Genomic DNA, 13,235 nt, shown 5'->3' on the forward strand with positions numbered 1-13,235 from the left:
AATTCGACCTCCGCGGCCGGGATCGAACCCGCGTCTTTCGGGCCGGCAGCCGAGCGCCATAACCACTCAGCCACCGCGGCGGCCTGGAAAGAAAGCGTTAGGATACGCAGTATTATGTACGGACAGTGGATAAACATCTTTGTCTTGATTAATGCGATCAGAAACGCGGTGAGCTGGTGTGATAACTGAGCTTCCTAGCTGGGAGTGATAAAATTTATGAGAGAGACATAGCCTGGCAATTCTACGGCATGAAACGAGGGATGGAAGATTAGATTCTGATTTCAGTTTGCTGACGCTTGAATGAAACGAATAGTCCGAGTGAAAGACTCTTGCCACACGATTTTGAACAGATTCAAGGGTGAGGGAAAGATTTGACTGGGGAGGGCCCCAAACTGCACATGCATATTCCATGCGTTTGGCATCATTAGTAATGCTGGAAATGTGGGGTGACCAGCTAAGGGAGTGGGAAATAGTTACATCAAGGTATTTATAACAGGTTACTGCGGAAATTTCGGAACGAGAGATATAGCATTTTGCCGAGGGGTAGGATTGCCTGCGGTGAAATGTAATTAGACAAGTTTTATTAACATTTAGAAACATCAGCCATCTGTTGCACCACGATTGAATGTAGATTGAGTCGGCTTGCAATATAAGTGTATCGTGGCTGTTAGTGATAGGTCGATAGATAACGCAGTCATCGGCTAATAATCGAATATTAGATGTGACGTGAACCGGCAGGTCATTAATATAAATTAGAAAAAAGCGAAGGGCAGACTATTGTACCTTGTGGCACACCGGAAGCAACGGGGGTCAAAGCAGAGCAGTTTCGATTAGCATACACAAACTGTTGACGGTTAGGCAGAAAGAAGCATCGTATCGAATCGGGAGTTAGGGGGTCAATATTTAAACATGAGAGTTTATCGAAAAGCCGGTTGTGGGGAACTTTGTCAAGCGCTTTTTCAAAATCTGGAAATAATGCATCCACAGGTAGGTTAAGGTCTAAATTAGAACTGATGTCATTGATGAATGAGGTAATTGTGTGTCACATGACATACCTTTCCTGGAGCCATGTTGATTAGGATTAAAGAAGTTTGCTGATATCAGGGAATTTACGATATGAGAGTGAACAACGTGCTCCATTAGTTTTGAACAAATGCTAGTAAGTGATATGGGACGATAACGATTGCATGAAGATGGGCAACCTTTTTTTGGTACTGAAATCACCTTACCTACCTTGCAGTCCTGTCGTATCACTCCGGATGATAATGACTGCTGAAATATGTGTGCAAGAATAATGCTTGTAATGTTTTTTGTGTTCTTTAGTGGTTTAGAATTGATGCCATCCATGCCGGCTGGCGATGACACTTTAAGTGATTCTCTCCCGTGTACTGTGCGACGACAGTGCACGTTAAAGAACCCCAGGTGGTCGAAATTTCCGGAGCCCTTCACTACGGCGTCCCTCATAGCCTGAGTCGGTTTGGGACGTTAAACCCCCTTGAACCAAACCAAACTTTAAGTGATTCTATTAATGTCGCGATGCCGTTGGCATGAAACGTTATGCTAGGCATGATTGGATGATTGTACTGTGGCAATTCTGGGAGGTTTCCATAGGGTTCGTGATTAAATACAGACATAAATACAGAATTTAGTGCTTCAGGAACTTCGTGATCGGGAATAGGATTACTGTCGTTGTCTATTAGAGCTAACTGATTACAGTGAGAGGGGTTAATAGACCTCCAAAATTGTCTGGGATTGGTGCGTAGCATGTTGGGCAGTGTTATGGAATAAAAAGTGCGCTTGATTTTGGCGGCGAGCGATTGAAATGCTTTGTCGACGGTATGGTATTTTCCCATCCCGATGAGGTCTTCAGGCGTTTAGCTGCTCGATAAGGCCTTTTATTTTTGTTGTTTAGATTCTTAAGAGTAGTGTTGAACCATGGGGATGTGGGCCGCTCAGTTAAGGTTACAGTGGGAATGTGTACGTCAATGAGTTCGTGAAGTTTGTTTTTGAAAAGCGACCAGTTAGTTTCGGCAGAGCGGCTACTAAAATCTGATAGATACGACGCGCTGAACTGTGTTAGCTTCTCGTTTATGCTTCCGTAATCGCCTCTGTGGTAGTGTGTTATAACTTTTTTGTTTTATTTGTCTGATGCAGTTGGCAATCGAATGAGGCATGAAGTATTTTATGATCGCTGATCCCAGGCAAGTACGTATGAGGCGAGATTATATCAGGGTGTTAATTAAGGTAATATCTATCAGCCTTGGTTTTTTTCGGCCTTTGATTTTTTTATTTTCTTTTTATTACTAGGATAAAGCTGAAACGAACGTAAAGGTCGAACTTGACATTCGCAACGGACAACACTGGACTCAGGGTTATTCGCTGGCGAAAAAGCGCTGCCGCTGTTTTTCTCCGCTTAACGCAGTAGGCAATGCATCCAAATATTTACTCGCATTTTGTGCGCCTACCCCGCGCGTCAGAATCGCGCACGAGAATCAGATGATCCAGCCAAAAACGCGAATGAATTTTTGCGAGCGGCGGTTGAGTGGCTCTCACTCGTTTTCAAAAGACTGCTGTGAGGACTTCACTTCTATCTTGGGCAACGAGGGGCCCACCCCTGAAAAAAACAAGTGTACATGAAAAGACGACAACATTACGCTGTGGGGAAATTCGGGTGATATCACTGATTGCTCTATTTATAACGCCGCTTTAGGAGAGACCCCGCTGGGGCTGAGTCCCGCACTGCGCGTAACGATCGCAGCTAGAAGTGGATCGAGACATCGCCGGTCCATGGAGTTTTCCTGGTCAATCTTGAGTCATCCTCCTCCGCCGGCGATGACAACACGCGCAACGTCGGGGCGAAGCGCTACCCGGCAGTAGTGAGAGCGGCGCGCTGAACTGCCGCATCTGGCAGGAGCCGGCGAAGCGTCGGCGAGCGCCCCTCGACGTCACCGGCACGCGCCATCTCCTCAGCCAATGGGAAAAGTTTGCGGCCGGACGTCACACCGCGGCGCGGCATCCCCGTGGGCCGCCCTCCGAGCGTGCGTCGATCGGCGTGCGGCCGGCCGGCAGTCGCAGAGAGGTCTGGCGTTCGGTGGGTCGACGGCGCGCGCGTTGTCGCCTTGTCCGTGCCGCGGGACTGGTGGAGGATAACTGCGCCGTGACGGCACCATGCTCAAGCACGTGCACACGTCGACAACCACCCTGTCTCCTTTCCGCTGCATCAAGCCGCAGGCCAACGATGCGCTGAGCCTCAACAGCAGCGTGAGCTTCGGCAGCGGAGGCGCCGAGCAGCTGTCTTCGCGATCGTCGAGCACGAGCAGCCTGCACGAGGCGCTGCCGCCCAGGAAGGTCAGTTGTTGCTCCACTTGGGTGTCCCATGCCCGTCGTATCCAGTGGTGGAGCACAAGCACGCCTCAGGGTTCGCACCGGCTTGAGCGACGCGGGGCACGTGCTTTTTTGTGGCCGCGCTAAGCTGTCAGTGGCGAGCGCTCCGAGGATGAAACTCGGGGCCGAATCTTGTGTTTACGCTCAGCCCCTGGAAATCGTCCGTATAAATGTACTTGTTCGGGTCGCGCACGACAGTCGATTTGGCTCAGCTTGTAAACGCGCATGCACTGGCTCATGCCCGAGTACTGTACGCAACGTGCTCGGTGAGGTTGCAGCTAGCTTGGCATGTCTGACAGCCACTTGTTTCTAAGCGCAGGGCTCTCCTGTCTTATGTACAAGTTAGCGGCCATAAAAATTACTTTCTACGTATCTTGTAATTATGGTCTTTCAAACTCTGAGCGCGCACGACCGGAATTGGGCGAGCTCCTTAACTATTTCTTGAAAACCAGTAACGAGCAACGAAAGAAAACACCTATCACCCCGTGCTGTCGGCGGCAGTAAGAGCAGGGTGTTTACTGCTTTATCTGGAGGGGAGCTTCTTTCTGCCAGTTGGGGAAGCCCCGTGTTTGCTTTAGAGCGGCAGCCCCTTTTGCTTCGGGCTCCCCAGACTTCCCCCTAACGCGGTTTGTGAGGGGAGGCGCCGCGGAGTTTTTGTCTTTGGCGCCGCCGGCTGGGATGGCTTTCCCCAAGCTGGGGCATGTCGTTGGGGGCGGAACGGTGGGGTATTTCAAGGACGCAGACTGCGAATCGTTGCCTCGGTGCCGGCCGTGCGTTGCCCCGCGTTCGGACAGTCACTTCATGCGAGCTTGCGGCGATGCTTTCCGGCAGTACAGACCGTGCGTTGAGCGCAACCGGACTTGGCATTGGTTGTAGTCGGATTTCTTACATGTGCGTCTGCCTGATCCCTCTTCAGCTAAAATAGGGAGCGGACAAAGAGTGCACTGCCGTCGTTTTTCCAAAAGTTGCCCGCGCAATATGCGGGCATTGACAGGCCCCTCCTATACGAAAAGGAACAACCAGTTTGCAAAGGAAGACAAAATGTGGGGATATGTCCATAGTAAAGTTGCAAGTGATTTCTATATTTATGCTAAGAGGAAAACTTCTTTAAAAAGAGTAAAAAGTGTGCTTGTCACTCGTAATTAATTACAGAGTGATAATTAACTGAGTGCTCAGACTGTTTCCTTTCATATTCCCTGCACGTTTTCACAAAGCTCTAGCTTGCGTGCATCTTGACCGCCCGCTTTGACGGCCGCGAGATAGAACTATCCAGCGAGCGTGTGCCAGCTGCATAGAACGCACGCAGTTTGATTTTAATTACGCGATTGCCATTCCGACCTCGGTTTTCTCTGCGCCTGACGTCCATGTAGCACCGCTAATGTTTGCCACTGAAAGGATAACAAGAAATCACGTGTGCTCCTCAATGAGCCTGGCTTTCCCATTGGTGTTTCTCCAGTCTGCGAAGGTCGTCACTTGGAAGTAGATTTGGATTCTCTCTCACTGCAGCAGACCTCCAAAATTACTGCGTGGTCCCGCGATTGTCCGTGTAGGCGAATGCTGACACCGTCCGTGCGTCTGGCCTCAACGCACGGACGGTGTCTGTGAAGCTGCATCGGACGTAATTAGTTGACTGCTGACGAAGATATCGCTAGAAGCTCACCGGAGTTTCCACTGCAGTTGCTTCGGGGCCGATGTTGTCGGGCGAGACGTGATCGTCCGAAAGGAAGCAAAACAATCGTTGCTCTTTGGGTCCACATTTGCCCTGCTAATCCCTTTGTGCGTGTGCGTCGCGTAGGCCTCGCTGTAGAAATGCTCAGCGAAGGCGCTGGGAATCGAGTGCCTCTGTCGGGGGGGGGGGGCGCACAACGGCGTAGAATGGGCTGGCGCGACTTGATGGTGCTTTCGACATGGGCCGTTTCGTCTGGCGTTAAAGCCGTTCACGCGCAGGGGGAGGACCCGCCGGAAACAAAAGGACACGAGGATACCGGCCGTTTATGCAGCGAGGAGGGCTCCGTTTGCACACACCTCCGCGGCGGCTACCGTTCGCGCGACCCCGTTTGTCCAAGAGGCGGCAGTCGTTTGTGTGCATCGACTTTTTGGCCGGCGGCCGCACAATGTGAGCACACGCGCACACGATTCGGGCCGCTAATGTTTCGTGCGCCTTGTTTTTGCAAATTGTGTTTGCTGGCCAGCCCGCAGAGAGATATTGTCTCCGAGCCGTTGGGAATGGCTCCCGTGCCGCAATGCCGCCACATGCCGGATGGCACGCAAGCTTTCGCAACTGGCCGCATGTGGCGCGCGCGGTCCGGGCGTCCAGCGGGCCCTTGCCGTGCTGTGTGCCGGCGCCCTCCGGGCCTGCAGCAAATGCGCTGTTCCCTCGAGAGCGCGCGGGGAATTTGCACAGCTCGACTGACTATACTTTTCATCCGCGTGACATGATGTTGATGAAACATCTGTTGGCTTTAAAAATTTATACACCGAACAACGCTTGTGCGAGGCGTATTCCTGTGTCACACTTCACGTGCATTGGTGTGCATTTGTGAGTAGCTGATCCGATGACGCGTCTAAAAGCCCGAATAATGTAAAAAGTTGAGGCGAGGTTCACTAACCTTACCTAACCCAGGGTCGTATCGGGATTGTCCACCGCCTTCCTTATCGGTCATTATTATTGGGCGACTTACTGTCCCGTTATCTGCCGTGGTACATTTCCGTTAGGGAATTTTTGTGAATGTGCCTTCTGTTTTTGGCTTAACCCGGAATATTTTCATTGTTGTTTTTGGTTTGTAATTTTGGCAAAGGAAATTTTTAAAAATCATTTATTCTGCGATTGATAAAGTATATGAGGGAAAATATCGTCGTTCATCGAATTTCCGGCGCCATCCAGATATTGTCAAGAATGCTTCCACAAGAAGAGAGGGAAAATAAACGACCCGAGTAATTCAACTTGCGTTGAATCTGTTTAAAGAGCATGTCTTCGTACTTTAAAGCACTCTGAACTAAAATAGTTGAAGGAATATGCTAGCTGTAAGTCAGGCTAATAGCAGCCATGATGGTAGCGGTGAGAATACAGTCAGTTGAAAAGGTGGATTTTGTCAGATCAGTACGCCTTGTATTTGGTACGAAGAACGACTGGCAGTCGGGAGGCTTTTCCGTAGTGGCTGTCATTACGTTTAGCAAGGATGTGGAGAGGACGTTTGTGGGAGTGTGGCCCCCGCTGTCGCTCTAAAGGTCAGTGTATTTATTAGAGTTATGCTTGAACTGCCCCGCGAGTGAAGAGATAAAGGGACGAGAAGTACTCAACAAGTATATTATGACAAACTCCCTGTACGACCTTCGCGAGAGCTGACCACACTGCACGTACAGAAAGTATGTATGTGTGTGTGGGAGGCTAAACAATGCGAACTCCACCTCAAGGCTCATTTCTTGCGGTGTCGTGTCGCGCGTCGTATCAGCCGCCTTGAAGTCGCCGGTGCGGCGTCTGCAGTCTTTCCGCTTATCTGTTGTTGCCTTCTGCGCACAGATAACACGCAGAAAAGTGAGGGCAAGGCAGCAGTTATATTGTCACCGCGATGAACGGAAGTCGACCAAGTGGTGGAAACATTTTTCTTTCTTTTTTTTTTAGCGGAGGTACTTTAGCTTGCTATTTATATCGCTACTTCGGAACTCGGTATAGGTCGCGCAGTGCGTTTGCTAGGCCATGGAGAGGAATTAAAAGCGCCGGAAGCGGTGCCGGATTTAGAGAGGCAGCTTACACAGGCTCAAGCCCAGTGCCCACGGATGGGGGACTAGATCCAAAAGATGGCGCTGTCGGCGATCGATAGAGGCGTTTCGTGGGAGAGCCATGAAAATTGCATTGCGCAAATAGACCCCCCTCCCCTCCTCAGCCGCATTTTCTAAGAGTCACCGTAGATCCGCCCTAAACCTCGCCAACCACGCGCGGCATGAGGAAAGGTCACTGGATCGATCTCCAGGAACCTCCAACCAGTGTCAGGCCGTTCGTGGCGCCCGGAGTGCAACCGCTCACTGGCAGCCGCGCGACCACTGCGCAGATAAACGAAGCTGCCGTTGTCGCAGCGTATGCGCGCGAGGAAGTCGGTTCTCTCTAATCGTGGTCCGGATGCAGTGCCTACTCACACGGGATGGAGCGAATTTTGTCCCAGATGTGGCTACCAGCTTAACGCTCCACGCTATCGTGCGCGGCGGTGGCATAACACTGCTTCCGCCCGTGCTTGCCCAACTGCGAGCACTCCAAGCAACTGGTCGCGAGCAGAGCTCTGCCGTCGTGTGAGTCATGCTTGTTTTTGTCGGTGTCGCGTTTTTTCAACTCTCGAGCGCAATGTGCATAGGTCGCTCGCTTTCCGTCCAGAAGTTCCGCAAAACCCGTACAAGGCTGCGCTATTTCCAGCGACGGCTTTCTGGCTTTTCGCGCCGTACATTTTTGCGCTTTATAACCTCTACCGAAAGGGGGAAAATCGAGCCGCTTCTGTCCCTGTATAGTTTCGGTTCATTGTTGAACTATGAATAGTTAAATTCTTACCCCGCCGCGGTGGCACGGTAGCCGTGGCGTTCGATCACTTAGCCCAAGGTAGCGGGTTCGATTCTGGCCGCGACTACCGCTTTTGAATGCAGGCAAAACGCAAAGGGCGCCCGTGTGCTTTGCGATGTCGGCGCACGTTAAAGAGCCCCCAGGCTGTCGAAATTTATTTACTTATTTATTTATCACATTGCCCACAACGCCTGCTTGGCATTACAGTGGGGGGGGGGGGGGGGGGGGGGGGAGTTACACATAATCTTACGATATAGGAGCAGGAAAAGAGAGAAAAAAAATACTCACAGAAAACACTATGCAGCACGATTTGATACAAACGCAAGCATAAAATTTACAGCAGTGCGGCATACGATTCATTAGATTTTGTTGACATTAATCCGGAGTCCCCCATTGCGGCGTCCCTCATCACAGCCCGCTGTCCAGTTGTGTAAGTGAAACTCAACCAATCAGAAGCGCGTCTTTTCCGCGTGAGTTGCTGCCTTTCGGGTCGTTTCTCTCAGCTCAAGAGGAACGCGTGAGAAGGTGTTCTCTGCCCGTAGTGGACAGAAATGAGGCTATACGTGTCCTGGAATCGTGCTACTGTGATACAGGTGGCCCCGGCTGCCGTGAGATAACTGCCGACGGCATTGCCAGGCGACGCGTGACGTAAAGGACACTCGGAAAACCCATTTTACGCGTTCAGCGATGCGTTGATCTCGCGGGAAGGCTTTTATCCGCGAGCGACGACAGGGTTGCGAGTCGGTTTCACCGGGCGGCAGAATAAAATAGCTTCTGGGCTGTCCCGTGCTTGTCGATGCTGCCATCGGCTTTGGCAAAACGAGCGCGCCCCTCGGACTGCAGGCTGACCCTGAAAGCCGCGCTGGAAAACGCCCGAGGCCCACAGCCGGGCTCTGGTTTTTAATTGCGGCTACCGGCGCTTCGACCGTTGCCGCTGCTGCTGCTGCTGGCCGGTCGAGTCGCAAACCACCTCGCTCTTAGCACGCGTTTAGAGAGAGAGAAAAAAAAAAAGGCGTCCCGTGGGAAAAGACCGCGGCGGTGTCCCGCGCCCTCGGCTGGTCGGCGCCCCAATTGGGAGCGAGCCTCCGCTTTCTTTCGCGCGCGGAGGCCGTCTTGGACTCGTTCCACGTCTCCTTCGTCTGTCACCGGCTCGCACGCATATATATGTATGGCGCGGAAAGATTTGGACGGCCGAGCAATGCGCGACGCGGTTTCGTTGTGGGCTGCCGCGGCGGCGTTTGTCGCGTGCTGGCGGCGGCTCGCTGGAGGCCGTTGCTGCGCTTCACGCCCGCGCGCCTCGTGTTGTACCCCCCCCCCCCCCCCCCCCCCCGGCGTCCACCTCTGTAGTCGGCGTTGGTTGCGTCGGGAAGCGCCATTTGCGGCCGACGCGCGTGCCTCATTCATCGGGGAGCCCTTGGAGGCTCTCTCCTCCGTGGGCACGATTCGCGGATGAATGCCACCTCGTAATGAGCCCCGGGGTATGGGGAAATGTTTCTTTCTCTCTGCGCGTCCAAGGGCGCACGAGGCCCTGGTGTGGGCCGCCGCGGAGCCTACACGTTTTTTTCGGTGTCCCTGTTGGGGCCGCGAATTGTGCTGCGTGGGAATCCGAGGACTGACCGCGGCCGTTCCTTTTTTTAGCGTCGCACAGGCAGCATTCCTTCCTCCCATTCTTAAGCCTTGCCCTCCCATGTTATTTTTCTTTATCTTTTTCTTTAAAAGCTGCGATTTTGCAACGGGTGTCGGTCGAAGTCGTGTTTTGCTGGTGGCGTTGAGCTGGACGGCAGTAAGCCCCCGGTAAATTTATCACACTCCTGCGTCGAACAGTCTATAGTCCTCACAATGCCGGGATAGTAAATCGTCTGAATAGCGCGTCTCCCCATGTCGCTGCTAAGGGCCGCGTGCGCCTCCAAACCGGGATGTGTCCATGGTCAGCTGTGTACTGACTCGGTACTCTGACGGCGCCGTCAATGGCATCGCCCCCTATTTACCTCATTACGTTTGCCAGTGCGATTAGGTGACGGACTGAGACCCACGATGCTTAAAAGGGCATCGGTGGTACTTTACATCGATGGCGTACGTACTATCTATTGGCTGCAGAAGTTTACGGGATGCCGGTGTGCGAAAGAAAATACATATATCAGTGCGGTCGCGTAATGCAGTCGGCAGAAACGTCGGAACGTGTGAGGAGACGCGCCTGCCCCATGTGCTGGTTAGTGTTCCTATGGAACACTAGCGCTGGTAGCAATACCAAGCGTCTCGATTACGATGCAGTGCTTTAATATTTTTTTTTCGAGAATACGCACTCCGTAAGCATTTACATCCTATAGTACGGCGATGTGAGGTGAATGAAACTGTGGGCGTATTCACATCCCAGACGCTCCCGCGTGTTCCCCCTGCTTTGCGTGGAGCTTTCGCCTCGGCAAAGTCTTGTCTCTCCTGTCTTGCTTGTAGTCATGGCCGCAACGATGTGCAAGGCTGCGCTCCAGACAACGTTCGTTCGAATTCTTCAGAACAGTTTGTAGGAAGCCACGGCTCTCGCGTTTAAAGCTCGCGTTTGTGCAATTAGCCCTCGGTGCTCGATCGCTGCGTCCTGAAGCGCCAAGCTGGCTGAATGTGCTATAGCTCACTGGGTGCGCATCGTCACTGCTGCCATACTGGTTCCATGAACGGGCGGTGGTTCTTCCCGGTGTCCCCGGGCAGCGAGCGGTGGACGCACCTGTCCGCGGGGCGGTGCGCAGGGGACCGTTTCACCGTGCCGCGCGGGGCATCGGCAAACGTCCCGGGCCGCGCCGACGGGGGCGCGGATCCGCACGAGCAACCGCGCGGGACGGAGCCCCGAGGGATTCTTATTTGGCCGCGGATCTATTGTGAGATCATTCGCGACCGTTGTGTTTGTGTTCGCACTGGCCTAGTCTCTGGGAAATACAAACTTCTCTTCGCTCGGCTAGGGCGGCCCGTGGGGGACTGCGCTGCGGTCGACGAGTAGCGAGATGCTGTGTGTGTGTGTGTGTGTGTGTGTGTGTGTGTGTGTGTGTGTGTGTGTGTGTGTGTGTGTGTGTGTGTGTGTGTGTGTGTGTGTGTGTGTGTGTGTGTGTGTGTGTGTGTGTGTGTGTGTGTGTGTGTGTGTGTGTGTGTGTGTGTGTGTGTGTGTGTGTACGCAGTCCCCGCTCGGCCACTGTACCACCCGGCCACTTGCGTAAACTGATATATATATATATATATATATATATATATATATATATATATATATATATATATATATATATATATATATATATATATATATATATATATATATATATATATATATCCAGTGCCGCTGCCCCCGTTGCTGTCTTCTGTCACCCGACGCCATTCGTGTGCGGATTATTTTGCGTAAAAGAAGGGGCAGATACTTTGAACCACCGGGTGCAGATGCTGACGACGTGTGTCTCCTCTGTATACGCAACGTGCGCTTCACTAGGTCGCGGGTTCGAATTCCGGCCGCATTTCGGTGGAGGCGAAATTCAAGGGACGCCCGTGTGCTGTGCGATTTCGGTTCGCGTTAACGAACCCCAGGTGGTCGAAATGGATCCGGAGCCCTTCGCTACGGTGCATCTTTCCTTCTCTCCGTTCATTCCCGCATGTGGCGGGTCGGGTGTCCACCGAGAATGCGAACTCGGGGACCTTTAGAGTAGGGCGGCCCTGTCGGTTAGGGGCATGGGCTAATAGCGGGCACCAGTGCGCATGCGCAGGACAATCACCGGGAAGGCGTTATTAGGGGCTTTGAGAATAGGGTGACGCTATCGGTTAGGGGCATATGGGAATGGTGGAGGATCAGTGCGCCGGCGCGGTACTGTAACCGGAGGGAGGGGCGTTATTGTCCTGCGCGTGCGCACTAGCTCCCCCCTATTCCCCTATGCCCCTAGCCGATAGTGTCACCGTGTTCGCTATTTACCGCGCCTTTCCTCTCCTCGTAACCACCCCACCCGCCCGTGTGGCGTCACGAGGGTCAGCGACATCCAGTGTGGTGCCCTGGCTCAACGTGACGCTCACTGTGCACGATACGACTGATAATTCAGGCAAACATCGCGCGTAAAACATGCACCTCAGCGTAACCAAGAACAGTACGTTACTGGACCGTTTCCTTTTCGGCGTTCTTCGCCACGAGGCTGCAGGGCCGTTTCCGTCGCATTCTTGTCTCATGGCGTGCTTCGTCGTTTGGGCCTGTGGCACATGCAGGGGGGGGGGGGGGGGGGTGCTGTGCGGCGGCGGGGGAGTGGAAGGAGGAAGAGGGCAATTTGGGGCCCTTGTGTTTCGTGCCGTCTGGTCGTAATTGAGGCGGCGGCGCGCTTGACACTCGGCGGAGAGCGGCCGCTGCGCGCTGGTTGGGCCGAGCCTCTGCAGGAGTGCGGCCGCAGGACATTGGCCCTGGGGACGCGCGATACGCGGCCGACAAGGGGAGCGGCTCGTTCCCCCCAGCGGATGAGTTTTGTTCCTCCTTGATGCGCGCTTCCCCTCGCCGAAGGCTTTGTCTCTTCCCGGCGTCGTATGAGTGTGTATATATATATAACGGCGTGTATAAGAGGCTCACTGCCTCGGCTTCCTGCCTTCGCGCAACTCGTTGCTATGGGGCCGCGCGTCCCTACGTCATGCTTCCCTGCCTCTCGCTTTTAGCGCCGCTTATGTCGTCGCCATAGAGGGGATTAGCCGCACTCAGTCGACAGGAAGCAGGAGGAAAACGTCTCACGCGAAAACGGCCCAAATGCTTATTTTGTGTCGCTCCGTCCGGCGCCCTGTCTGTTCTGTTTTATGTGGTCCAGAGCGTTAGTTGTGAGCACCACTGTAGGCTTGTCTCTGTAGGCCCGTTGTCCCGGCGCTCTTGGATAGAACATAAAGTAGCCTCGTGACGGGAGAGTACTGCAGTCGGGACGGTATCGTTGGACAGACAGGCTGTTCTGGAAAAAAATTTGTTGGGAAAGGTTTGGTTTTGTGTGGTTTATGGGGCTTAACGTCCCAAATCGACTCAGGCTATGAGAGACGCCGTAGTGAAGGGCTCCGGAAATTTCGACCACCTGGGGTTCTTTAACGTGCACTGACATTGCACAGTACACGGGCCTCTAGGAAAGAAAAGCCGTTTTAACTGTCTCACTATCGGTGGGCACCGCGACCGAACTGTGGGGAAAGGGGTGAAGGAAGGAGTGAAAGAAGGAAAAGAGAAAGAGGCTGCCCAGTGGGGAGCTCCGAATTAATTTCTACCACTGATGGGGAAATCGCAAAGCACGCGGACGTCTTCTGCTGGGAAAACGTCGTCGCTGGCGAAGGA

At 53.1% G+C, this 13,235-nt stretch overlaps 1 protein-coding gene across 2 annotated transcripts in view; it reads left to right on the plus strand.

The window, feature by feature from the left end:
- The first annotated feature begins 3,045 nt into the window (after positions 1-3,045).
- The window catches only part of rau (RA domain-containing protein rau), a 73,128-nt gene continuing 62,938 nt past the window's right edge, over positions 3,046-13,235 (plus strand). The window contains exon 1 of one of the 2 annotated variants that reach the window (XM_077646066.1): positions 3,046-3,348. In XM_077646066.1, the coding sequence (XP_077502192.1) occupies positions 3,169-3,348 (180 nt within the window). In that variant the 5' untranslated portion in view covers positions 3,046-3,168. The remainder of the gene's footprint in view (positions 3,349-13,235) is intronic. The other variant, XM_077646067.1, reaches the window with a different exon arrangement.

This window comes from Amblyomma americanum, chromosome 1 (genome assembly GCF_052857255.1).
Source record: "Amblyomma americanum isolate KBUSLIRL-KWMA chromosome 1, ASM5285725v1, whole genome shotgun sequence".
NCBI classification, from domain to species: Eukaryota; Metazoa; Arthropoda; class Arachnida; order Ixodida; family Ixodidae; genus Amblyomma; species Amblyomma americanum.